This window comes from Heterocephalus glaber, unplaced genomic scaffold (genome assembly GCF_053883595.1).
Source record: "Heterocephalus glaber isolate CG9 unplaced genomic scaffold, H.glaber_assembly_v1.0 deba00000122, whole genome shotgun sequence".
In the NCBI taxonomy this organism is placed as follows: Eukaryota; Metazoa; Chordata; class Mammalia; order Rodentia; family Bathyergidae; genus Heterocephalus; species Heterocephalus glaber.
Genome location: NW_028258138.1, coordinates 9,050,717 through 9,075,445, shown reverse-complemented (window position 1 = coordinate 9,075,445; position 24,729 = coordinate 9,050,717). Strand labels below are relative to the sequence as shown.

Genomic DNA, 24,729 nt, shown 5'->3' with positions numbered 1-24,729 from the left:
AAAACTCTTCAAATTAACGATCAAAACTATTATTAGGGGCTGGGGTATAGAGCACTTGCTTAGCACGTGGGAAGCTCTGCTTCTGATCCCCAGCCCTGCAAAGAAAAAAATATTATTGTGTGATGGAGATACTGGTGAACAAGGCTTTCATCACAGTGTCATCTACTTGTGTGAGGAATTTTGATTTCAGTTGCACTGGAACTTTCCCTTTTCCCGAGTGATGTGTTGCTAGTGTGGTACAGTAAATGGTTTGTGAGTTAGAGCACAGAAGTAGGGTGCCGAAGTTCAAACAGCCCAAAGAATGTGTCCTCCTGAGGCTGCAGAACTCAAAGGGTTCACAGATGAGTCCTAGAAATAAGATGACAAACACGTAACTTTTCCGTAAAGAGCATATTGTGCCGATTTATTATAGAATGCAGTTAAAAAAAATATTTTGAGGTTAGCCTCTTCAGTTTAAAAGCACTTAACTAGAAACACTTGAACAGCTAGGCAACGGTCTCTCCCTCCCACCAAGTACTGTAAACAGGTTTTGAGAACATTCGATTGATTTCTTTTTATGAACAATCAAAGAATTTAATGCAAATTATCTGCTTCCCAAAGAAAACTATCTTCCAGATTTCCAAAGCATGCATTGTTACTTGGCATTAGGTATTTCAAAATGACAAACTTTGTAATGGTATCGTAAGGCCAAAATATAATACCTATTTACCAGACGTACACATTACAACTAGAAAAAATTACAAATGTTCACCTAGTGTAACAATTCCATCAGGAATTAATGGGGAAAGGCACTGCATCCCTCTCGTCAACCCACAGCTACTACTCATTTTACATGCTTTGAATTCAGTCTGTTAAACATGTGAACAGCATTTTCTACAACATACAATTCACAGGTAGGTTAATACATCTTACACTATTTTTCCACCGCTGTATTTTTTCACCCGAGTGTATAACAGGTATGAATATATGCTACCAGGTTTATTTACACGTTTACCTTGATGTTGCCATGGGGTGAAAAACCAACTATTTCAACCAACGGTTCCCCAAAAAAGGCTTCTGGCTATGACTCATGTATAGAAACCACTACATAAAAGAGACAATGAAAACCGATGTCTGACCCCAAACATCTAAACTAAAATCTCTCACCCGCTACAAGTTGGCAGTGAAACTGCTATTCTCTGAACTGTGTAAGCTAAACTCTACAAAGGAATTGCAGATCAACTTCTTCAGTGAAGCACAAAGCACATGTTGCACTGGTAGGAGGCCCAGTGCATGAGTCCCAGATGGAATCCACTCGAGCACTGCTGCAAAGAGCCTGCCATCTGTGAAGGTGATTCTGTTTTCCAAAGCTTCCTAGTTTCCCAAAAGATGAGAAACTGCAACAGCGTAACTTCATACACGAACAGAGGTTAGTCGTGCAGATCAGTAATATACATGCACAGACGTTAGGACATGAGGGAAGAGATGAAGCACTACAATTTCCACATGGCACTGTGGTTGTCATCACAACCTTTCTGCTCTAGACACTCGGTGGCTTTGCATGGTGCCTCTTCCTGGGGCGGGTGACCCTGTGCATTGGTTAGAAACAGAGAGCAAGCCCTGGATCCCCAGATCAACCTGTCCTTGGCAAAAACAGAACCTATCAGAAAAGAACAAGTACAAAACACTATTGTTATCGGTTTTCTCAAGACGTCCCCAGATGTCCTTGTGCGATCACCACGAACTCAGTGATTGGCCCAAGACATTCCTGGGTGCCACAGACATGGACTGAGGTGCAGCATTAGAACAAGGGGACAGAGCCTCGATTCTCTTCTGAGCAACATGAACTGGAATTTCTGCAGCAGCAGTCACGGCTGCCACCTCCAAAGCTGTGACCGGCCACTTCCACAGTAAAACACTCCTCCCCGTGAGTATGATTCTAAACTGCTTCTTCCTCCGCCTGCCGGCTCAGCTGAGGTGGATAGGTGTGTACTCCGGCCTTCTCGTCTGGATGATTTTTGGTTTGGGCCTCCTCATTCTTTCCATCTCCTCCTCTTCCTCGTTCTCCTGATCGCTCTCACACACGTGGACCACCACACTGGGCGTGGTGTCAGTTGCCGCATGCAACTCGTACTTCTCTCCTAGAGGAAGGGAATAACTTCAGGGTAACTCGGACAAGTCACTGGAGGGCCAGAGGCAAAGTATAAATGGAATGACCTCTGGGAGTCTGTTCGGCCACCTCCTGCCTCCATTCAGTGGGGTGGAGAGACACAGCCAGACATATTTTGCAGCTGTATTTTTTTGGTGGCTTATTAAGAAAAAAGTATTAGCCTGGAATATGGCTCTGCTTTGGGTGAGTGAGTTCAGACATATGAAAGGAGTAAAAGGAATGCATATTTTTGGTGAGAACGTCTTCTGTCCAGCAGGCAGCCTACACTAACTACCCAGAGGACTCCTCTTCTCGGAGTTTCTCCCAGTGTGGTCTGAGGAGCATCAGTCCAGGAAATGACACTGGAAGCCCGGGAGACTCCCAGTGTACACCAGGGACCTGCGGACACGCGGAGGCCCCGTGTGTGGATGCAGTGTGGCTGCACTCAACCCAGTGTTCCCTTGACTTTTCTGATCGCACCACCCTCTGTCCTGTAACCACCGACTCTGAGCCAGGAGCACTGTGCTGTGCCAGCCTAAGTCTGACCAGGCTCAGCAAGTTCAGACCACTCTGGTCGGGCAATGGTTAGGGGAAGCTTGTGTAAGTGAGAAATGGGGCCATGGATGGTGGAGCTGGGGCACCCCCGAAGGACCTCGCCTGGCTGCAGGGGTCCTTTCCTTGGATATGCTAGGAGGCAGAATGCAGAGTGGGATGTGCGCTGCCCACTCATTTAGGACTCAGGGCTCAAGGGCAGGGCGTTTCTCTTCCTTATGCACCTGAGCTCTTCCTCTGGGTAACAGGGACAATAAAGACATCAGCCTCATGGAGCTAACCGTGGATGAGTGGCTCCACCCAGAACACTTAGCCCCTAGCTCCCGAGTCACAGGTCTAACAAGGTTACCTAGGAAGGCCTGGGGCATAAAAGGAAGGCCTGGGGAGGTAGCTCATTGCAAAGCACTTGCCCACATGTGTGACCTCCTAGGTTTGATTCCTAGGCACTGCAAAAAGGAAAAAAAAAAAAAAGAAAAAAGGAGGCTGATGGCTACAGGTGGGGTCTGAGGACTACAGAGATGCTAGGGACTTGCACGGGGTAGGAGGGTGGACTCAGCTGGCTCCACTCCAGGGTGGGTAGGGCTGAGCTGTCCTTCAAGGCTCTGTGGATTGAAGTTCTCTGAGGTTCCATGTGAGTGAGGAGGCAAATCACCAGCTTCCATGTGCTTCTCAAGGTGGCTGGTTTCCATGAATAAGGGACAGCCAGGGGCAGCCCCTGAACGTGGAGCATGGTATTTTCACTCACAGAGAATGTGGCTACCCTGCCTCTACCCCACCAGGGAGACTGGAAAGTTGTTCCAACTGCATCTTAAAAGGTGAAGTAGGCTGGGCTCTACACTAGGGAGTGAGAGGTCAGACAGGTCACTGAAACCGCTGAGAATGTTGGGCGTTCTCTCTCTCTCTTTCTGTTTTCAGTAGTAAGATTTGAACCCAGGGCTTTTGCACTGAGCTACACCACCAGTCCTTTTTTATTTTGAAAGAGTCTCACTAAGTTGCTAAGTTGCCCAGGCTGGGCTCAAACTTGAGATCCTCCTGCTTCAGCCTCCCAGAGTGCTGAGATTACAGGTGTGTGCCACCATGCCTGGCTAAACACTGCTCTCTTTACACAACCTTAAGTGTCTGCCAGTCAGCCTAAATCCAGAAAGTTTGGGGATTAGGACTATATTTGCAAAATCTCTGCAATCCTGCAAAGTACACTGAAGTATAAAGTATGATTCAAGTTCAATGCTAAGTAAATCCCAAATAAATTGATTTTATGGCATCTATTTTCTAGACGGGCTTCTCCACAGCCTTCTGTAAAGGAGTGGCAGATTCTAGAGTGTGAAGACTTTTAAATCACAGCCCTTCTTGTCTCTGGAACAGGCTGGCAGCTCTCCCCAGTGGAGAGAAAGCCCCTTTACTCCCATCTCTAACAGAGCAGAGACTCGAACCCTCAGCTTTGCTGCTGCACATTGCTGTGGAGCACCACACACTTCCTCCCACTGGCCATTTTTGACCTTGACCTGAAAAGCAGTAAGTAACATGATTCTTACCTTATTCCTGAGGGGCTATTTCCATTTGGGCAATGTTTTCAGAAATGTAATCTTTCCAGCATGAAACTGCTGATGGTTTATGAAAATTAACCCTGAGACCCAAGGGAACATCAGATTGCTGGTCAAGGAGAAAGGAGGAGCTGACGGTCTCAGCATTTATTAAGTTGGCTCCATGGTGGGGTCAGAAGGGTGCTCATACCTTTCACCCCAAGATCCTCCCTCCCATCTACTCCCTCTACCCAACTGTGGCATATAAGTCAGGAACCATGGCTATTTTATTGTTTTCAAAAACCATGCACGGAGCACTGGCTGTGGGCCAGACACTGTGCCACTCGCAAATGCCTAAGAATCATTTTATGGACAAGGAACGTAAGCCCTTTCCTCACTATGGTCTGTGATTCTGTTTCCCTTACCTGTTAAAAAGGCCATATAACAATCAGATCAAAGGGCAAAATTACCCTGAAAAAAATGAAATTTCTAAAAGGAGGATCTGTTTTTCTTTTGCAAAGTCATATTCTCATCTCTACCTGGAACAGCAGGACCTGTGCCTCAGGGTGAGCGGACAGATCCAGGGGACATCTGTGGGAGGAACCGAGAGCACAGGGCCCATAGCAGCTGTGACTCTTACACACGGCCCCAAGGAACACACACTCGTGCACAGGTGGCAGTGAGGTGGAAGAATGCAGGTGGAGGCAGTTCACAAGACACTCGCACTGGACCATGGGGGAGCTGGGGAGGGCAATGGAGACGCCTTGCTCTGCACAGGTCAGCACCATGTCTCGCCTTAACCACACTCTCCCCAGGTGTCCCTGCCTCTGCCCACCTGAGGTTGCTGCTTACCTGGCCCCAGCTTGGAGATAGCATATAAAAGATCATAATTTATGACTGGAGTAGCATCTTCCACTTGTTTCCAACCAACCGGCGGGGAGGCGGGAGGAGAAATCAGAAACTGCTTGTCTGGATTGGGTGGAGCCAGGTGTGAGCTTCCTATGTGTAAGGTCTGAGGAGAGAGAGCAACACTGGTCACTGTGTTGTGAGGGCAGAACTGCAGCAAGGCCACAGCCCCTTAGGACATTCTGGAAGGCAGGGCTGCAGGAGCAGAGTGGCCAGGCAGAGCAGGTGATTGCTGGGGTGATTGCTAAATCGTCCGGCAGGAGGTGAATGGACTCTGGTTATGGTGCAGATATGGTGAGGACTTGTGGGGACAGAAACTGTCACTAATTATGGGTGAGCTATTCAGGCAGGAACTGAATGGAGCTTTCAGTGGAGATGGAAAAAATACAGCCACTGTTGTCCAGGTCAGAACAGATCTCAGAGTCAATTTCAACCGGCTTCTCATGCCCCAAAGGCAGAGTGCAGGGCCAAGGGCTACGTGACCACTCTGTCGGAAATGAAACTTTTTCAGGGGGCTGAGGCAGGGACAGGGAGCCAGGCTCCTACCCAGCAGCACCCCTATGCTTCCCTCCCTCCTTCCAGGGCTCCCAGAAGAACCCAAATATCAAGAAGGACCAAAAAGCCACCTTCCCAGAGATTAAAATAATATAATAATAGTAATAATAATAATGAGAAGGAACAATAACCGATGATCTGAGTTTGGTCTTAGAAACTGCACTAGTGATTAGAGGGCTGCCCAGGCAGATCTGACAGCAAAAGCTTGCCAGATTAAGTTTTATTTATGCTTTAAAAGGTTTCCCCCCACATTTTTACAGTGGATGTGAGGGCTGCAGAACGTAGTTTGACAATCAGAAAGTCATGGAGCTCCTAAGTTATTACTTTCCTAAGAGATCACTCAGTGCAGAAAAGAGCGCACTCCTAGAGGAAGCCAAGGTACCCAGGGTCAAAGTCCTGTCTGGGGCCTTCCCAACTGGCACAGAGGTAGATGGCAGGGCACCTGGGTCAAGTCAGGAGAGCTTCCTCCTACTATCAGGAAGCTTCTGGACAGGGTCCCTCCCATCCTGGTTGGTGGGGAGGCCAGAGCCTGCCAGGGACTGGCATCGCCTGGGAAGTGGGATCTCTCCTCTCCTGCTCACGGGCAGACACGGACATGGGAGATGTCAATGCCAAATGGGAGCTGCCTTGGCTCCCAGGGATCAATGCCCTGAAGTCCCTGGGAGGGAGGAAAGTGGGAGGGTGGAGGGCAGGAAGAAGAGCAAACCCACGCAGTCTCTCCTCTGTACATCATGGATGCTGTCTCTGGACCCCAGCTCACAGGAAGCTTGCTGACCATCTGCCACCTGTCTGCTTAACCTGTGTTTTCTCCATCAGCCCGGCCTGGCAGCCCGGGTGGATCTGCAGCACATTCGCAGACTCCTGGTTCTCCACAGCATGAGGGCGCTCCTGAGAGGCTGAGAACCTATGCAAGCTGGGAAGTGCCCTGGTCTGCTTGGCTGAACCTGTGAGCAAAGTCATGAAAAGCTGCCGCCCGAACCCTAGAGTTCCTGAGCTGCCGTGTGCACAGCAGTGTGGCTGGCCAGCTCCCTGGGTGTACAGGAGGGGCCTGCTTTCTCCAGCTCTACTCAACCCCAGGAGGTTGGGGGCTGTTTCTGTGGTTCTTCTCAAATTCACCTTGATGTCTTCTTAACATAGGGGAGAACTTGCATATTGAGAATATGAACTTTGCCTTTCGCAAGATGAATTCTTTGGGGTCATCAGTACAACATAATCAATGGATAAGCTGCTTTAAAGGAGGATGGGAGAGAACAGGAAAGAGCACGCATAGTGAAGACCCCAACTCACCTGAGCAAAATATAACTTCATTTCCTTCCCTAGAAACTCAGTCTTATGCAGCTGCAGTCTGGCATCTGCTGCAGACAAGGGGTTGCTGAAGTTTATTCGGACACGTTTGAAGCTCTTAAAATACTGAAAGGTGATATCCTTGTCGTATGTCCTAAAGAGGGATTCAAATTTGGCCTGAAAAACAACAATGAAAGTAAAAAGTTAAATTTTACTGCACGTGACCCTTGAGTGTAGGACTTTATTACATCTCTTATTGAAGAAGTGAGTTAGTGATCATTTCAAGAACTCCTAATTTCCTTCTTAGAGAAGAAAAGCCTGTCTCTTCAGAAAAGGCGCTCCCATCCACGGCCTGATTGCTATGCCAGGGATCAAATCTATGCTAAGGTTGTGCTCTACCGCTGAGCTACACCCTGCCCAACACACTGCCCTTTTGAGGCCTGATACAGATGATTTTAAAGGAGGTAAGAAGATAAGATTACTAAATTCATCTCATCAGCAGAACAATGAACACTACTTAAACCTTCTTAGGATAAAGTTCCTTCTAAAGTGGAATGAGTATTTTCCAAGGAGGTACAGTTTGGTAATTCATCATCCCTGGTTTGTACAGTCTTTCCTAATCTGGCCAGATCTAACTCTGCCCCTCAGCGCAGAGCCACATTGTCTATGTTAAGTATTTCCTTAGGGTTTAAAAACACTGTAGCTAATTTGGAAAAAGAAATGCTTTCTTTTAAATTGAAGAACAATGAATTTAAGAATCTTGCAGTTCTTAAAAGGAAGTAGTTTAAGAAAATTCCCACGATTGTTTATCTTAGTCAGTTACTCTTTAACTCTCTAAAATAATACTGGTTTAAAAATTAATGTACTGCAAATGAATCATTTCTGCATGCTGGCTTTCGTACAGGTACATGCCTCACTCCAGTGTTACATAACTGAGTGAGAACCAGGGAACATCCTCAACTCTTAGAACAAAAATCTCAAATTCTGGGACATCAGCCTTCTGGGAAGTGCTCTGGGGAGGGTCCCCCAACTTCCCAGCTTGGGAGTGCCTTGGGGGTGGGGCAGGAGACTCCCCCTGAAATGCCTCAGGGTACCAACCAGAGGGAGGAGGTAGTGCTAAAAGGCAAGACTAGCAGATAGCAGGGGCTTTTAGATGCCATACTTTTCTCCAGGCTAAATTCACAGGGCTGCTTGTGGCAGGCCCTATGAGAGGCAGAAGTGGGGGGTGGGTGGCAGCAGAAAGCTTGGATCCTCAGCAGCAGTGCCTTCTAGCAGGTGCAGGCAGCTGGTGCAGGGCAGGGTATGGAGCTCCTGGATTCCCTTGGAAACCTGGGGAGAACCAGTGACGGAGGAACCCTCCCTGCTAGAAGAGCAGAAGTGCAGGACGGCCTGGTGGCTCTGTGCCTCTCCCGGATGGGGCTACAGGTAGGAAAGCAGTATCCTCTAGCTCATTGGTGGGGAACATAAGGCACATGTGCCACAGCAGGCCATCTGTATCATTGGAAGCTCTGAAAGGTTCACCATCACTGCTCTAGCTACTAGGCAAGTGGTTAGGGGGAGTGGAAGCAACTCATGGCCTGCTCTCCGAAAGTTCCTTGGCCTTTCCTCAGCTTAGCAATGTTCCTGTGACTTTCCAGGAGGGTTCTGTAGAGGCACATATGGAAAGGCGCCACGCAGCTGCCTGACAGCAGATTCTACCAAGCTGCCTACTCCATTCGGTCCTCCCACCTCTCCTGGCACGGGCAAGGTTCTGGCATAAGGTGTCTCGGTGAATCTGGAATTTCGCATGACCTCATCAATAGGCATTGAGACCAACTGTGTAGTTTTGAAGTTATGATTCAAAATTTGGGAGAGATGACTTTGATGAATATTTTTAGAATACAAGTCAGGGGACATAACAACAGAGAACTCAGTATCTCTTAAGTCTGGATTACTACATCATTCTCTTATAAAATAATCTTATTTGTTCTAATACCCGAATGTAGTCATTATAGTTGTTCCACGGCATCTCTACTTACTTAAAAATAAATTAATGATTTAACTCACATAAGGTTCACATAGGCACACTGATTTTGTAGTATGTTCATGCATAGAGTGTGATCTATAGTCTAGTTCAGAAATCATGGTCCCAACTCACAAACTTCATACACAATTATGAAGCTATTACTTGGTTAAAAAAAAATCTTCACTCAAACCCTATGTCTTTGGATACAAAGCACAGAACATAAATTCATCCCCCAAACAGAACATACATAATACTCATTCACACACAATATTATTAAAGATCAGTTAGGTAGCTGGGTAGCTACTGATGAAAAATATCTTACACTTCAAACAAATGAGGAAAAAAAAACCAAAAATAGTGATTAAAATTACTAATCATGCTAATTACTTCATTGAGGGCTTCTGCCCAGAAGCCGCATCTCACACTTGAATTATTTATCCAGTTTTATTATTTGCAATGGCTGCATTTTTTTCTAGCCAGAGAAATCTCCAAGCTGCAGGTGGGCTCTTATAATTACTACACACACAATAAATTTACAGTATTTCTTTTCTAAGATGAAGTTACATTCAACCGTAGCTGTAAAAGTTTACATCCACTGTCAGAAGACGCCTTCCTCCAAAAAGACGACTTCCAACATACACAGAACGAGAAACACAAAACCCCCAGATCTGCCTTACTAGTCAAGTGGTCCCGGAACCTGAATGTTTTCAAATATTGAGATCTTTAAAAATTCCTCCACAGTTAATTTCTCAGGCAACAGCTTTTGATATTCAAAGCTCCAAATACTCTGGATTTATTTCAAAACCTCTAACCCCACAAGACAGCCACACCCACCCACATGTATTTCAGTTAATAGTCCCCACTCCGAGTAATGCTTTGAAAACTCTCGAAAGCCACATTATGGGAGAAGCCTTACCCTGGTTTCACTTTCGCTGAAGATGTCACTGTTGGCCACACAGGCAATCAGGGAGCTAAAGCTGTAGTTAAAGTTTCTAAAATGCATCCTGCTTTCTTATAGGGAAAGCTCTAGGGACCCACGCCGCCTTCAAGCCCCAAGCGAAGTCTCTTTCTTTCCAAGGGACTGTGAGTCCCTTCTGGAGTCTGCCCTTATAAAGCACCAAGGGCCGGCCCCCTGGGAAAAAAAGCACAGCTTCCAGAGCATCCTGTTTGGACAGCAAATTCCTGAGTCAAATCCTGCATGCTCACAGGCAGACAGGGACAAAGTGTAAGTTTCTACTGGAAAGAGGTGGCGTCAACACCTTAGTCATTTTCCCTATGCTAATTAACTCTGCTTGGGGAGGATGGAAAAAACAGCTGAGGTTTGCTTTGCAGCTGCTTTATCCACCCCTCTTGCAGCATAGTTTCCACTGGTAGTAATTCCATTCAGCCACTCAGACAACATACTCCCGGGCTGAATGGGACGACCCTTCTCGAGATGGAAAATGTTACAGAAGAAAAAGGAGGAAGGTCTCAGGCGGCAGTAAACAGCAATTAGCCTCCAGGCAAGTTTCAAGGCTTGGGGAGATCTTGGAAGCTCAAGTCTTGGTGAGTGGCTCTGGACCCCTGTAATTTCCTGAAAGCCTAAATCAGTGTTTCATTTGGGGGCATTAAGAAAAGCATTTTGAAATCTGTCTTGGTCAATGTGCTGTTTTTAAAGAAAAAAGTGGGATTCATTTTGAAATACATTATTTTTCCCCCTCAATTTGAAGTACTGGACAAATGTCCCAATTCTTATTGGAATCCAGAGAGGGATGGTAGGGAAAGATCCTAAAACAATGGTAGGATTTTCATTTGAAAACTAGGGATATGCAACACTTGGGTCATTTTCTAATGGTTACTAAATTCAGGCACAGCCACAAAATTTTAGAAAGCTGGGAATGAAGCTCAGTGGTAGTGTTTGCCTGGCATGCAGTAAATCCTAGGTTCCATTCCCAGTACCCCCAAACAAAAACATTTTAGAGAATCTAGCCTCAGAAATCAGGAAAAGAAACACTAAGAGATCTTGCTTAGAGACTCACAGACTAAATATTTATTATTATTTTTAACAGGAAAGGAAGAATGGAGAGAGTGTACGCTATAATCGAAAAGCCAGTTCAGCAAGCTTCCTGCCCCAAGACGCCTGGTCTGAGCACACAGAGATGCAAGATGGACTCCAGCTCTTTCAAAGGTCCAGGCAATAACATTTCAGCACTTTACCAGCTTCCATCCTATGCAGCTTGGTCCTAGGTCCTTCCACTCCCCCCAGTTTAGAAGTACTCAGGTTATTGAAGTATTTCTAGGGAATGCTTCTCTGGGTCACACAGGGACAGCTCATAAGCTTCCAAAACCAAACAGAGCCCTCTCATTCACATTAAAAAAACCAAACTTCAAAGCATCATTAAAGTTAGCGAATAATTAAAAAGAATATATTCAAGAGGAAAAAACAAAGCAGTGTTTTTATCCCTCCAAAAAAGAAAAGAAAAAGAGAGAGAGAAAAGGAAGGCAAAGTCTTCTTGGGTGAGTGAGTGTTGCTTAATTTCAATGCTCTGGGCCTTGCTGCCAACTGGAGGGTTATGTAAGAAACCAGTTACGGTGTCTGCTTCACCAAATTAGGCAGAACTCCCAAGCTGAAAAGAGTCCGGAATGCTGTGAGCAACAGGTACACATCAAATGCCTGGGAATGGTGGTATGGTAGTGCTTCGCGGTGGTGGGGCAGAGCCTGCAGCGCGTCCTGTCCCCCCCCCCAGAAGTCCCCTCCCTCTGCACCCCTCTCGGCTGGTTCCTTCTGTCTTTCCCTGGAGTCCACCGTGGCAGAGAGCATTCAAGAGTGATCATGAGAGCAAGAGGAGGCTAACTTCATAGTCTTCTTTTTCTTCTCCATTTAAAAATCATCACACAAAGCTCCGGTTCAGTTTCATAGTTTCATAGGCAAATCTGGAACATTCTGTCCATCTGCGACAACACTGAGGGTCAGTGGAATTTACAATTTTATTATACCAAAGAAAGTAGCAAGGTAGTTAAAGACTGTTGAACTGTCTTCACTCATAGAAAGGCAGGTCTTCCGCGAGGCTGCTCCCAAAGCCTAAAAAATGTGTAATTCCAAGGTCCCATGCAAAAGTAATTCTGTACCACAGGGAGCAGATCAGCACCATTTGACTCTAATTTAGCCAATGGGCTCTTCCACATTTACATCAGGAACAAAACAATGGGTGCCATTTTCTAGGGAGGCTGCAATGGATGCTGGGTGGTAAAAAACATCACTGGGTCACAAAATGTGCCAGAGATCAAGACCAGGAGGGAGGAGCTCTAGGATCTGCCACCTGAGAGGGTTTCCTTGGCTGGGACAAGGGGGGTGAGGGGCAGATTCAAGCTCTCAGTGTGCCGCGCTGAGCAGGCGGGCTCCTTAGTGGTGCTTCAACACCCGTGACCGGCAACGGGGAGAACACTGGATTTCCTGAGGCACCTGTCCCTGTACGTGGAGGTGACACTGTTTTGCGCTGATCTCATTCTTCCTCAACTCCTAGTTCTTGTTAAGAGATGTCTCGCCTTTCTCTGTCTATTACACACTCGCTTGGATTTCCAAATGTCCCATGCAAAAGAATTTACTTTGTAAACAGTGTCTTTTCCCCACTGAGAACAAAAATGGATCCAAAGCAAGTATTAAAGAAGTGAACTTTCCTACTTGTATATTCCTTGTGGTTTGGGAGACAAGTACATTCTTGATTCTGTTTCTAGTCGAATGGGAATGATTTGGAGAAAGAAGTGCCCATAGCAAAGTCTCATTGACACTCTTGAAAAACACACTAAAATTGTACTCAAGACAGTAAAACTGAAACCAGAAGCTAAAAAAGAAAAAAAAGTGAAATGCTGTCAACTCCACACTTTGGGGGTTTTACATTTCTTCCATCTACACCATAAAAATCACAAATGAATCTCTTTAACCTGCATTTTTCTCCTCTGACTCCAAGCAGTTAAGGGTATATTTGCATTAAGAAGTTGCTATTTTCGGTGAGGAAAAATTGAGGTTTCTGATGAATTCCATCATTCCCATTATAGCATTCCCAAAGCATAATCGGGATGACCTCAGCATGTCCATCAGAAACCCCAAGGAGCTGACGACCACGCCAGGAATGTGCTGTGAAACTTGTGACCAAACCAACTGACCAGAGAAAGTGAGTTCGGACTTGGATACACAAAGCAGGCTGGAACAAATAATGAAGCCATCAGCAAAAGCTCTTTCGTGAGGGAAAATGGAAAATGACACACTAAAGAGGTGTCAGCATATTTCTCTTGAAGGCTAATGAAACTTAGCATTTTATTCAAGCTCTGAGCTTCTGAGATAAGAGAACCCTTTTTTGAAGTGTTGTTATTTAATATTTGCAGCCTTCTTCTTCACAATGTAGTCTTGTTCCTCAAATGGAAAATACATGGGGTCCTTTTACTCATCTTTATCATTTCCCAGTCTAAGAAGCGTTGTTAGTTAACTGAAGCGAGAACTCATGTCTTCAACTTCTAAAACTCCTATTCATCCTTCAAAGCCCACCACAAAGGTCACTCTTCCTCTAACTCTGATGACCCCCAGAATCACATCATAGTCTGCTTGGCATCATCGATGGATTCCTACCTGGTAATCTCACAACCATAGTGAATGCTTTTTGAGGACAACTCTGCTCATCCTGCAGCTCCTTGGAGATGCAGACAAATGCTCGGGGAAGTCAAAGACACTGACATTCACAGAAGTTCACAGGGAGGGCTATGGGCCACAGGATTCACCAGGAAATCAAAGGGCGGTGTGGCCATCCGTGCTACACAGGTGGTGGCAGAGCACTGGTGAAGGCACTTGCCTTGTGGTCAGTGTGGTGCCCAAGTGCCAGGCACAATCTCTGAGGTGCGGGGGTCTGCAGGACGCCCGTGACCTGGATGGCGCCTGCCCACTGGAGACTGGGGTGCCCCATGGGAACGCTTCCAGGGCACTGCTGCTCTTCTTCCAGGCCTTCTGCAGCTGTGTTCAGCACATGCCTTCAGATGAGGGAAGAACATGCTCATCTTGATGGATGCTCACCTTGTCTTCGCCTAAGTGCCTATTTTTATGGTGCAGATGCCCGGGGTAAAGCAGAATGTGCACAGCATTTAGAGAGAAAATGCATGGTTGGCAGAGGCTCTCAAAAATGTTTTACCACTGAGGTTCATGCTCAAAAACATTTGGAGGCCATTTGTCTAGGTGGCAGAGATTTAACTCCCCATTTTCAGTAGGCTCCTTCACGATACAAGTTAAGAAACAGGAGAAACAATTTTCTTCTTGGTTCTTCAGAGGGATTTCTATTTTTGGCCACTTTAAGAGTAATCAGGGAATGGGCTCAGGGGTTTATCACCCTTAGTGTTGCTTAATTATTGATCAGATTTGCTAGGCCATAGGGAAAGGCCAGGGCTTCAAAGAAAACACAAAGCAGAAAAGATAAACTCTCCTTTCTGATGGGGTTTAGGGGTTCTAACGAGAATGCCCCAGAGCAAAAAGGGAGATGCTGGTTCTCCAATCATAGAGGATGACAACTAAGAATTCTAAATCTGAAATTAAAAAGACCACTTTTAAGTGTAATAAGCAAAATCTTCTGTGGGGACCAGAAGCAGTGACATTAATTATAACCTTCAAGCTGGCACATTTCTGATACTCTGAAAAACATACAGAAGCCTAAAATATCACTTGATTCTTTTCACGAATTAGTACAAGAAGGCAGGGATGTAATTTGCTTTTTGAGGATAACCCAGAATTCATAGGAATGGATTACTTATGCCAGTGCCAAAAATGATAATTAAAGGCAAAAAGGCTAAAACATTAACATATAGTTTAGCAGAATGGCAATCAGGGTCAAAGTTTAGGACATAATGAAAAATTGTAATCATCATCATCAAAAAACCCCCCAAAAAACAAACCAAACATCCTGCCAGGTGTGGCGGTGCATTCCTGTATAATCTCAGCACTTGGGAGGCTGAGGCAGGAGGATTTCAAGTTTGAGGCCAGCCTGGGCTTCATACTGAGCTGAAGGCCAGCCCGCAGTACAGGGTAAGACCCTGTCTCAAAGACAAGAAAATCACCAATCTCAAGGAGGGAAGAAGAATGTGTAGAAAAATATATTCCCAAAGACAGAAGTCACAGCATATCTCATCTTGTTTGTTAAATTCTCTGTGCTTTGGAACCCTATTAGCTCTTGTTTCCTTATTACCTCAATCTTTCCTTAGTACATAAAGTTTAACCACCCTCTGGAACTTCTTGGAAAGGCCCTGGTTGCAATGTTTAAAATGAAGAAATAGCCGCAGGCAAATCAAAACTACACTTAATCACTTGGAGACCAGCAGTTGAGGATTAAGGGAGGTAACATTTATTTAGAGATCACTGGGGCCCGAAGCACCCTAATTAATCATTCCTTCTTCTCTCTGGTCTGTTTCTTTCCAGACCCACCTTGCTTTGATTACTGACTCTGACTGATGCTGTTCTCAGCCAGTGGCACAATACTGCAGTGACAGAGTCCTGCGCAAGAGCTGAGGCCCAGGACTGGGCTGGCAATGGCCTACCAAGCCCGGCACCTCATGTCACTAGCGCCTGGTTATCTGTATCTAGTTCTACGTGGCTTTCACAAGTCCCTCTACCTCCGAGGCCGGGGCTCATTCTGGTAGCTTCTCCCGAGCAGCCTGGCACAGGGCTGGGGATGCACCAGCACTGTACCAATACCAGCTGGCAGGCAACTGTCTAAACTTCAGCAGATCAAAAGGTGAGAAGTTCATGGAAGAAAGGAAAGAGAACAGGCAGGAAGGATCAAAATCTGTACATCTTCAACAGCAGACAGAAAACACAGGTCTCAACAACTTTTCTAAGCAGATTTTATATCCACACCCTGATTTAAAACTCAGGAGTCAGCTTAGAAATAGGTTTTTCTCTTTTCTTTTCCCTCAAGTGCGGGGAGAAATGTGTTATGTGCTTTTACCTACTGTTTCCATTACCAGCCACACACCCTATTTCCACATCTGAGTAGGAGAGGCACCACCAGGGCCTGGCATGGCATTCCTTATGCACTCACACTCCCTTAGCTGGCTCTTTAGCAGTGGGACAGTCGTGTGAGGAAGTCTCTGTGCGAGTAACACAGTGCTTCAAAATGTCCTTAGGAGACAACACATTAAGGACACACCAGCACCTGGACATTCACGCGCCCTGCCAAGCCGCTCACCAGGAAAATCTGGGTGTTCATATTAAGGGCCCGAGATGGCTTTCATCTTCACCAGACTGTTGAGACAGAGAAGCTGACCTCTTTCCACCAGTCCTAGGCTGGCTGGGTAGTCTACTCCTTGTGAACTCATAGAAAAGTTTTCAATATTTAAAAATTGCAAGCTTTCATACAGAAATTGAATTTCTGATTTTATTTTTATTTTTTTGGCGACATGCCCCCAGCCCTGTGTGCCTTTAGCTAAGCAGACTCCCTGGGGGGAAACCAGTGCTCTACAATGCCAGTCCTCTCCTGGCTTCTTGGGATTTTACACCTGCTCCTCCATTGCTGATTGACTGTAAAGGCATTTGAATTTTCAGCATCTGGCTTAACTGAGCAATTCACCAAAATAAATCAGGTACCTGCTACAGCCAGGCACTATCTGAGGTACTAAGGGTACTGGCAGCTAGCACACAGTTCTACCTCAAATAATCTATACCGAATTATCCATTCAGAAAGTGTGACCTCTCTCCCACATAGCAATTCTTTGTACATACATGTATATGTATGTATGTATTATATATATATTTACAAACATATAAATGTGTATTTCAAAATTTATTTATGGGTACTACACATCCCCTGGAGTGACTCCCTGGGCATCCATGGAATGCTCTTTCACTCTGGAAATTATACTGTAAATGCCAGAGATGGTGAGTGGTGGTTGTAGGGATGACCTTGACTCTGCTCATGTACAGATACTACCGTTGGTTTTTTCAGCAACTCTTAGTGAGGAATGACTGGGCCATTCCAGGAAGGCAGTCAGGATGGCTGAGAATCAGGCCTCTCAGACATTTACAAATCTCTACAGAATTAGCTCATGATGCATGGAGGTAGAAAAGTTTTGTTACAACCAGCATTAGAAGACCCAGGAAGATGTTCTGGATGTATGTGCAAGGTGAGGGTATCAAGATCATTTTTTAAAAGGCTAGGTTTAGAAGATAGCAGTTTAAGCCTTGTAAAAATCTAGGACCAGTTTGGTCAGTCGTCTTCTGTTGAAAATAACAGACAGGAAATTAGAGGGTTAAAAAGCTCTCTCCATTAGTCTGAGCTACTCTGGGCTCCTTGACTCGGAGAAAAGTCACGGTGGTGCTACTGCCCTTGGTATACAGCCAGCAACTGAATCAACCAAAGCAACCTGCCAGCCTTTGCTGATTCCAGGCTCGGAAACCGGAAATCTGGAGCAGGGATTTACCCAGGAATGGGGAGGGGAGGGAGACAGCAGGCTTGGGCAGAGGGACAGTGAGCTATGGTTGGTCCTGATGGAGGCCTTGCTGACCCTGTGGGCATTCTGAGGAGTGGGACAATTGTCACTGGAGCAGGAGGGATGGACTTGACAGTCCCCCACCCCATACCAGTAGTGGGACAGGAGCTACGCTGAGAAGAGGGAAGAACTTGGCAGGGGGGCTTACTTCAGCTGAGGAATCCTCAAAGGGGCTGGTGGCTGTAGGCAGTTAGAGGACAAATCTTTATTCCTGAAGGAGCGTGGGGCCTGTCACAGTGTCCACTGGACCAACCAACCAACTGAGCAAGTTTACCAACCAAGAAGACACGAGTTTAAGGAATTAGAAGTCTCCAAAGACTTATACCCAATGTTAGTCATCTAAAATCACTCACAAATTTGATAAATTTTAAGCAATGCACATACTGCTGTTTCAGTTCTGAATCATTAGCTCACCTATCCATGTAAAGAACTTTAAAATACAGGTAAAATAAGTAGTATACTCTACATTCTAAGTGTGCATTATAAACCATGACATCTAAAAACGCTATGTATTGAACCAACAATTTCACTTCTAGGGATTTATTCTAAAGAAATTCCCATGGCCATGGGCAAAGATTTAGATGCAATATGCCCCTGCATGGTTGTCTACACAACTGAAATACCCAACTGTGACCGTATAATAAATAAGCTAAATCCATTCAATGGTCTACAGAGCCACTCACAGTAAAGAGGTGAAAACAATTTCATGAGCCCCCCCCCCCGCAAAAAGGAGAGAGATGTTCAAGATTTGCTTTTAAGAGGAAAAGGCAGGTTACAAAGCAATACTGTGACTACTTTGGTGAAAAGAATATAAAAGTACAGAAAGAAAGACTGCAATATTTTCCTTCTTGCTTACTTGGATTTACTAGAATTTCTACAGTAAAGATTGATCACTTTTGTAACGAAAAGGCTTTGCTTTCCCTCCCTCCCCCCAGTTAGCATTGTATTTCAATGGCCAAGGTAAACGTGGTTAACACACAGTATGCAAGGTTAAAGGTTAGTCAGAAGGAAAATCCACCTTTTTTTTTTTAACAGTGGCTTAGTGTCATGGCCTTAATTTGTTTGCACTGTATTTAATTGGTACTATGGCCTTTGTACTGTGTCTGATATGCACAGTTTCTAAACCTGGTGTTTTTAACCCATTAATATTGTGGAGTGCCAGCTGTTGAAGAAATTCTACTGCTTGCCAAAGTACTTTTAAAAAAAAGGGATTTCACCCGAAAATATTTTTTCTGCTTTTCTTTGATAATTTCTCCTGCTGACCATCTTTATGTAGTAAAATCAATTAATCACTTGTGTTGGCTGAGCGTAGGACAGTGACAGCTGTGTGTGTACGAGCCAAGAGTCACTTATTCTATCCTGGGATGCACCACAGGTGGCTGGGCTGTGCTCTGTGCACCAGTGAGTGGAACTCACAGAGCACAGAGCCCATTCTGCAGACTCTGGAGGGTGGGTGGCCAACATAGAAGAGCCAGTGTTCTTTGGAAACCTGCCCTTTGGGCACTGCGAGTCACCTCCGGCCAGCCCGCACACCTTCTCTGCGTGAAACTACCCAATTCTCTCATCACTGCCACGTCCCTACATCTACTCCTTTCTCATCTGCATGACTTTCCATACTTCTTGCTGTTACAGAATCATATCCTGGCCCTTTTCCTTTCTTCCTGTATGGCCCTTTCCTTGGAATTTCCCTTCTAATAAGACTAGAATGTTAGCCAATAAACTTTTCCCCATTACAGCGTTAATGATGACAGCTGTTTAAGGTATAAAGCTTTCCAAGAGAATTTATATTTAATCAGCAAATTCTGGAGATCAAAGTCTCAACCCCAAAGGAATGCACTGCTAAGGGGAAATTCCAGGCAGCAAGTCAGTTACAGGGGAAAATTCCCCAGGCAGGTGCGCTCTTCTGGGGCCGGGTGCTGCCTATGCAGGTGAAAGAAGGTGTATTTTTCAAGCACCTACACTCAACAGCCTTCAAATTCTAGATGGAAATCATGAATTTATTCATTCACTCAACCACCATTTATTTAAGGATCTGCCGTGCACCAATTTGGATCCATGGCTGGGTCAAATTACCTCTATTACACATTCTTGTAATACAAGGAACCTCTAGTTCTTAGCATTTACTGCACTTTAATTGGTTTCCTCCACTAAACTAAGGGGAGACCAAGCCACAGACCGTGGAACACTTGAAACCTTTCATAAACATTTGTGAATATGTGTGCAGCAAAGTACCTGACTCTTCACTGGAGACAGAGAGAGGAGCAATCTATGGCCATTTCTTCAAAAGGCTCAGAGTCAGAGAAGTCAAGAAACACTAAGCCATTACCAGGGTCTCAGTGTAGCATACAATATTCTATGAAGGGCTCTGAAAGGCCTAAGACACAATTCTTGTCCCTCTGGGGCCTGACACTGCAGCTGGGGAGACGGGGGTGGGGGGGTGGGGGGGTGGGGGGTGGTTGCAGCTCACACGATAAGACAGAAACGACTTCTCCTTGTGTTGCAGATGCTCAGAGCCTAGGATATTGGGGTGAAGGGTGGTGACTACTGAGGCTAGTCCTGTAGGTAATGATCTTATCTCCATATCCAACTGGTCCAGATGGGAAAAATCCTGTGGATAAAAGACTGAAGACTAGAGTTAGATTTTAAATGGATAGGAAAGGATATATTCTTTGATTTTCTCATTCCTACTTGAAAAAAGTATTAGGAAAGTTCACATTTCATGCAGAATCAAATAACAAACTGCTATTATTAAAGGGCATATCTGCTTAATTCATTTCGAACAAATTCCTTTGATTGATTACCTGCATTTGTGGATGATGTCAGCTAAGTAGTATCAGCTATTAACTTACGGTCTGGATTTCTCAGGAAATCCTTTATTTTTAAAATAGGAACAATACATGTGATACACGTGGCTACATTTTGCTGAGTAAGAGCATCAAAATAAATAAATATATTAGACAAAACTGTCTATGAGATCATTCACCCAAACCTGGGTTTGGAGAACAATGTACGCAAAATAGGCGTGGGGAGTACACTCTGTGTGGTGCGCTGCGGTGGGACCTTGCAGGCAACTGTGACAGACGATTCCGATTCCGGCCGACTGAGTTTTCCAAAGACAGCTGCAACACCATCTCCCATCCCATTTGCTGCTGCAGAACCTCACCATTCTCCCATCAAGAGGTAGAACGTAGCTCCCTGTTCTTGATCACGGAGGGCCTTGTGAGTGCCTCAACTGATACCGCGCGGTGCGAAGGGCACCTGGTGCCTTCCCAATGAGGTCATAAAGTCATGCACAGCTGGGCATGATGGAGCACCTTAGCCCAATGCGCTGGAAGACAGGCAGGAGGACCACAGTCTGAGTCCTGCCTGGGGGCAACTTAGTGACTTAGAAAGATCCTGTCTCAAAAAATAAAGGCCAGGAATGTAGCTCAGCACAAAGGCACTGGGTTCAATGCCCAGTACCACCACCGCTGCCACCAAAACAAAACAAAGCCATGCACAACTACTTTGTTCTCTCAAGACACTTCTCCATGGACAGGCGAATGCTCCATTTCCTAGCTATGTGCTTCAGGTTCTTCACCTGTCCAGACAATCACGGTACCTCCCTCAGCAGCGGCTGCAGCGCCATCTCGCACCTGGACAGGGAACCCAGTGAAAGTGTTCGCTGCTATGATCCGCATAATGTGGGCTTCAGACTGTGAGGAAAGCTGAATAACGGCCCCTCAAACATGACCATGCGCAAATCGCCACTACATGTGATATGCGACTGTAGGTCACAAAAGGAACCTCAGAGGTACCATTAGGCTGAAGAGTTTGAGATTGGGAGATGACAGATTGTCAGGGTGGATCACAGGGGTCGGTGTGATCACAGGGGTCCTAATAGGAGGCAGGAAGGAGGCTCTGTGTCATAGACAGTATGGCAGAAGCAGAGGTTGGAGGATGTGGGGCCAGGGGCCAAGGAAGGTGGCTGCCTCTGGAGCTAGGGAGAGCCAAGGAAAGGGACACTTGCCAGAAGGAATGGCAGCCAGCAGGACACTGTGCCTTTAGCCCGCAGAGACTAACTTCAGACTTTTGACCTTCAGAATTGTAAGACAATAAGCCCATGTTGTTTCCAGCCACTAAAATTGTTTTGGTAATCTGTTATATCAGCAATGGGAAACTCACACAGACTTTAACCTTCAGAAAGGTGGCTTTACAGGGCACTGAGCAAACATAATGTTCAGAAGAAGACTGATTTTATAACCAATGAACTGATGTCTCTTTGCTTTTCCTCTTGACTTAGCTTGGGAGGAGGTGGGCATGGCATTTTCTTTTTAATTTTAGCACGTGGCGTGTCCAAATCCTGGGCTCAGGTGTCGGCTGGACTTGCACGTGAACAATGGCTGCGGCCTATACTTGCTTGAAGATCTTCAGTCAACCAGGGTGATGATCACAATGGTATTCACAGCCAGAACCTGTTCTGACTGGCTTGAGAGCCATTCTGATTGGCCAGTGCCCAGGAGGTAGAATTGCTATATATTCTGAATATTACCTCTACCCAGAACACTCCTCTGCAAAGTAGGAACAATCTAAGTCAAAGGTTGTAGAACTGTGGTTCCCAGGGCAGCAGCATCTGTGCCACCAGAGAAATGCAAATTCTTGCCCATGTACTGTGGTAGGCAGAATCCCAAAGTGGCCACAAAGATCTTGGCACCTGGTCTACATGTCCTGTACCACCCTGGGACGGGACGCTGCCTAGGATGGATTCTATTCCCATGATTAGATGACGCTGCACAGTACTCACGCAGGGAGAGCCTTTCAAAGGGACCAGGCTCTTTTTGAAATTAGAGACGTGATGTCAAACATTTTCCACTGCCCGCTTTGAAGATAAAGAGGCTAAATGGCACAGAACTCTAGTGCCTCGAGGAGCAAGAATGGTCCTAGCAAGCAAACAGGGATCTGAATGTGCTTTGAAGTGCAGTCTCCTCCAGACAGCAATGCAGCCTGGCTGAGGACCTGGCTCCAGCCTCGTAACACCTGAGCCTAGGACCCCGTCTTGCATGCCTGGACTTCTGACCCACAGACCGGTTGGAAATGGTGTTGATGCAAGCCACTAATTTGTTCCAATGTGTTGCACAGCAACAGAAAACTAATGCACGTATTTACAGAATCAGAAATTCTTTAACAAGCCCTCCAGGTGGCTGTGATGCATGTGCAAGCATGGGCACTACCACCGCGCCCACCTAGCACAGTGCTGGGAGCGGGAGCTGCCTAGACTATGCCGTGTTCATAAGATGTCTTTGGGATCGTCAGGCTCCTCTGATACATTCTTAAAAGTTTTGAAAAGCACAAGAGAGAAAGATCTTCCAGATTTTCCTTTTCAGATATTAAGACTGGACTGATCACTAGACATCCTATAAACACGGGACCAGCTCTTCTCTTGGACTTTCTCAAAGTGGCTGTGGGGACACAGCAGGTCTGCCTTAGGCTTCCGTGTGCTCCCACGGGAAAGTCCAGCTCTTGGGCCTTGAGCTGCTCCAGCTACCTCACAGCTCAAGTCCTGACTCTCCTGCATCCAGCTCAGCTCCACTGTCCTGGCTCACTATCTTCAGGGCCTGGGACTTTACATGAGCTATTTCCTTTGCCTGGTGTCTCTCCCACATCTTCTCCGGGCTCAATCCTACTTTTACAATGTAAATATCACTTATCAGGCAGAATACGCCTTAATGCTTGATGTGGGCACTAAGTCCTCCATTAGTGTTTTTCTTCCTTGCTGGTAGAGATGGCAATTTTGGTGGCTCCAGGGTTTATCTTTTGAAAATGAACTTCCATGTTTTCACATCCAGACTCATTCTGAGCACCCAGGAGATGGCTCGGGACTATCTGTTGCCTGAATGGACAAACTAATAATGACTGAGCTATCTATCAAATTCCAGAATATAGACCTAAAAAGAGGTGGTTAGGACAAAATAAATTGGTGTCATACCATTGAATTCACTTAAAAATAGCTAAGATGATAAATTTTGTTACATGGATCTCACCACAATTTTAAAAATTGGAGCTGGGGATTTAGCTCAGTGGTTCTGCTCCCTGCCCCACAAGCACAAGGACCAGAGTTTGATCTCCAGTACCAAAAAAAAACCAACAAAAAACCAGGTCATTTCATTATAAAAAAAAAAATTGGAGAAAAAAAGCTCAATCTTTTGAAATGACTGGGGGAAAACCTGATTTTTGGATTGAAGTTACTCAGCAGACTTTTCATCAAGCATTTTTCCAAGCCTTGTCCTTGGCCTGTTGAGTCTCAAGAGAGAGAATAAATGAGACACAGAGCTGCTCTCGGAAGTACCACGGCAGGTCCTTGCAGGAGGGATGCACACTTAGGGGGTTAAAAGTGTCTGTGGGCAGAGGAGGGGAGTGGGCTCCTAGAACCTGAATGATGTAACCTTCCAGATCTGTCCTTGGGAAGGGACAGGGAGTAGTTAGGCTAGATCCATGGAGACGTTTTAATGTGTTGTGGGCCTGCAGGACTCACGTTATCATGTATTAGCAACATTCTCCTCCTCAGTTGCCGGAACCACCTTCCCTGACCCCTTGCCTACAACTGGGGTGCAGGCTGGATGGGATGCTTCTCCATGCACGGCATTGCCTCAGGCAAACTAGACCAGAAGCCAGTCACAGAAGAGGGCTCAGTCCTCCCCACCCTGTTACCGATGGTTTCTTTCTCGCCCTGGGGCAATGACAGCACTACACTGTAGGCAGTGTGGTCAGCAGCTGTGTTGCCCACACTCTTGGCCCCATGGAGAACAGTCTGAATGCCAGCCTGACATTTGCTACAGAAAGATTCTTCCATGGACACGTGAGTGCTGCCCCCATGGAAAACTGACTGGAACAGGAACTAGAAGGTCATTTTGGAAATGAGGAAGTATATTGCGGGCTCCTTGTGGTTTCTGATGAAAGCAGCCTGGTGGAATATGGGTGAAAGGAGGCAGTGCGCATGCTCGGTGTGAGCGGGGGAGCCAGCCAAACATGGGGGTCCTCACAATTTTCAGTGTTTTTCAACAGAAGGACGTGTGGGACACGGCAGTTTCTCCTTGTGTGCCCTGTGCCGTGCCTTCTAGACTGCTCTTCCTGCTGGTTCTTTCTCCCTCTCCTGCCAAATGCCAGCTGGTCTCCCCCATTCACTGCAGCAGCTCGAATGTCTCCAGGGATTTTGAATTTCCCTGAAGGAGACATTGGGAGAATAATAACTCTGGGATCTAAAATTAAGCAGGTTGTTCTAACATCCTAAGAATAGCCCAGCA

General features: G+C 45.9%; 1 protein-coding gene and 1 long non-coding RNA gene across 5 annotated transcripts in view; one reads left to right on the top strand and one right to left on the bottom strand.

Moving 5' to 3' along the window:
• Positions 1–375: 375 nt before the first annotated feature.
• The window catches only part of Rcan1 (regulator of calcineurin 1), an 81,162-nt gene continuing 56,808 nt past the window's right edge, over positions 376–24,729 (bottom strand). The window contains exons 1-4 of one of the 2 annotated variants that reach the window (XM_004842341.4): positions 9,867–10,053; positions 6,949–7,122; positions 5,053–5,212; positions 376–2,120 (exon numbers count right to left, since the gene is read on the bottom strand). In XM_004842341.4, the coding sequence (XP_004842398.1) occupies positions 1,948–2,120; positions 5,053–5,212; positions 6,949–7,122; positions 9,867–9,953 (594 nt within the window). In that variant the 5' untranslated portion in view covers positions 9,954–10,053 and the 3' untranslated portion in view covers positions 376–1,947. Of the gene's footprint in view, positions 2,121–5,052; positions 5,213–6,948; positions 7,123–9,866; positions 10,054–24,729 lie in introns of those variants that run through there. The other variant, XM_004842340.3, reaches the window with a different exon arrangement.
• LOC147830331 (uncharacterized) lies at positions 10,018–19,870 on the top strand. Of its 3 annotated transcripts, none has more exons than XR_015451817.1 (4): positions 10,018–10,175; positions 10,307–10,495; positions 10,999–11,117; positions 12,986–15,374. It is a non-coding gene; the product is annotated as an uncharacterized LOC147830331 (long non-coding RNA). The 3 variants fall into 3 exon arrangements; XR_015451819.1 differs by lacking the exon at positions 10,018–10,175 and adding an exon at positions 15,381–19,870 and having other exon boundaries at positions 10,182–10,495; positions 12,986–13,101; XR_015451811.1 differs by lacking the exon at positions 10,018–10,175 and having other exon boundaries at positions 10,201–10,495.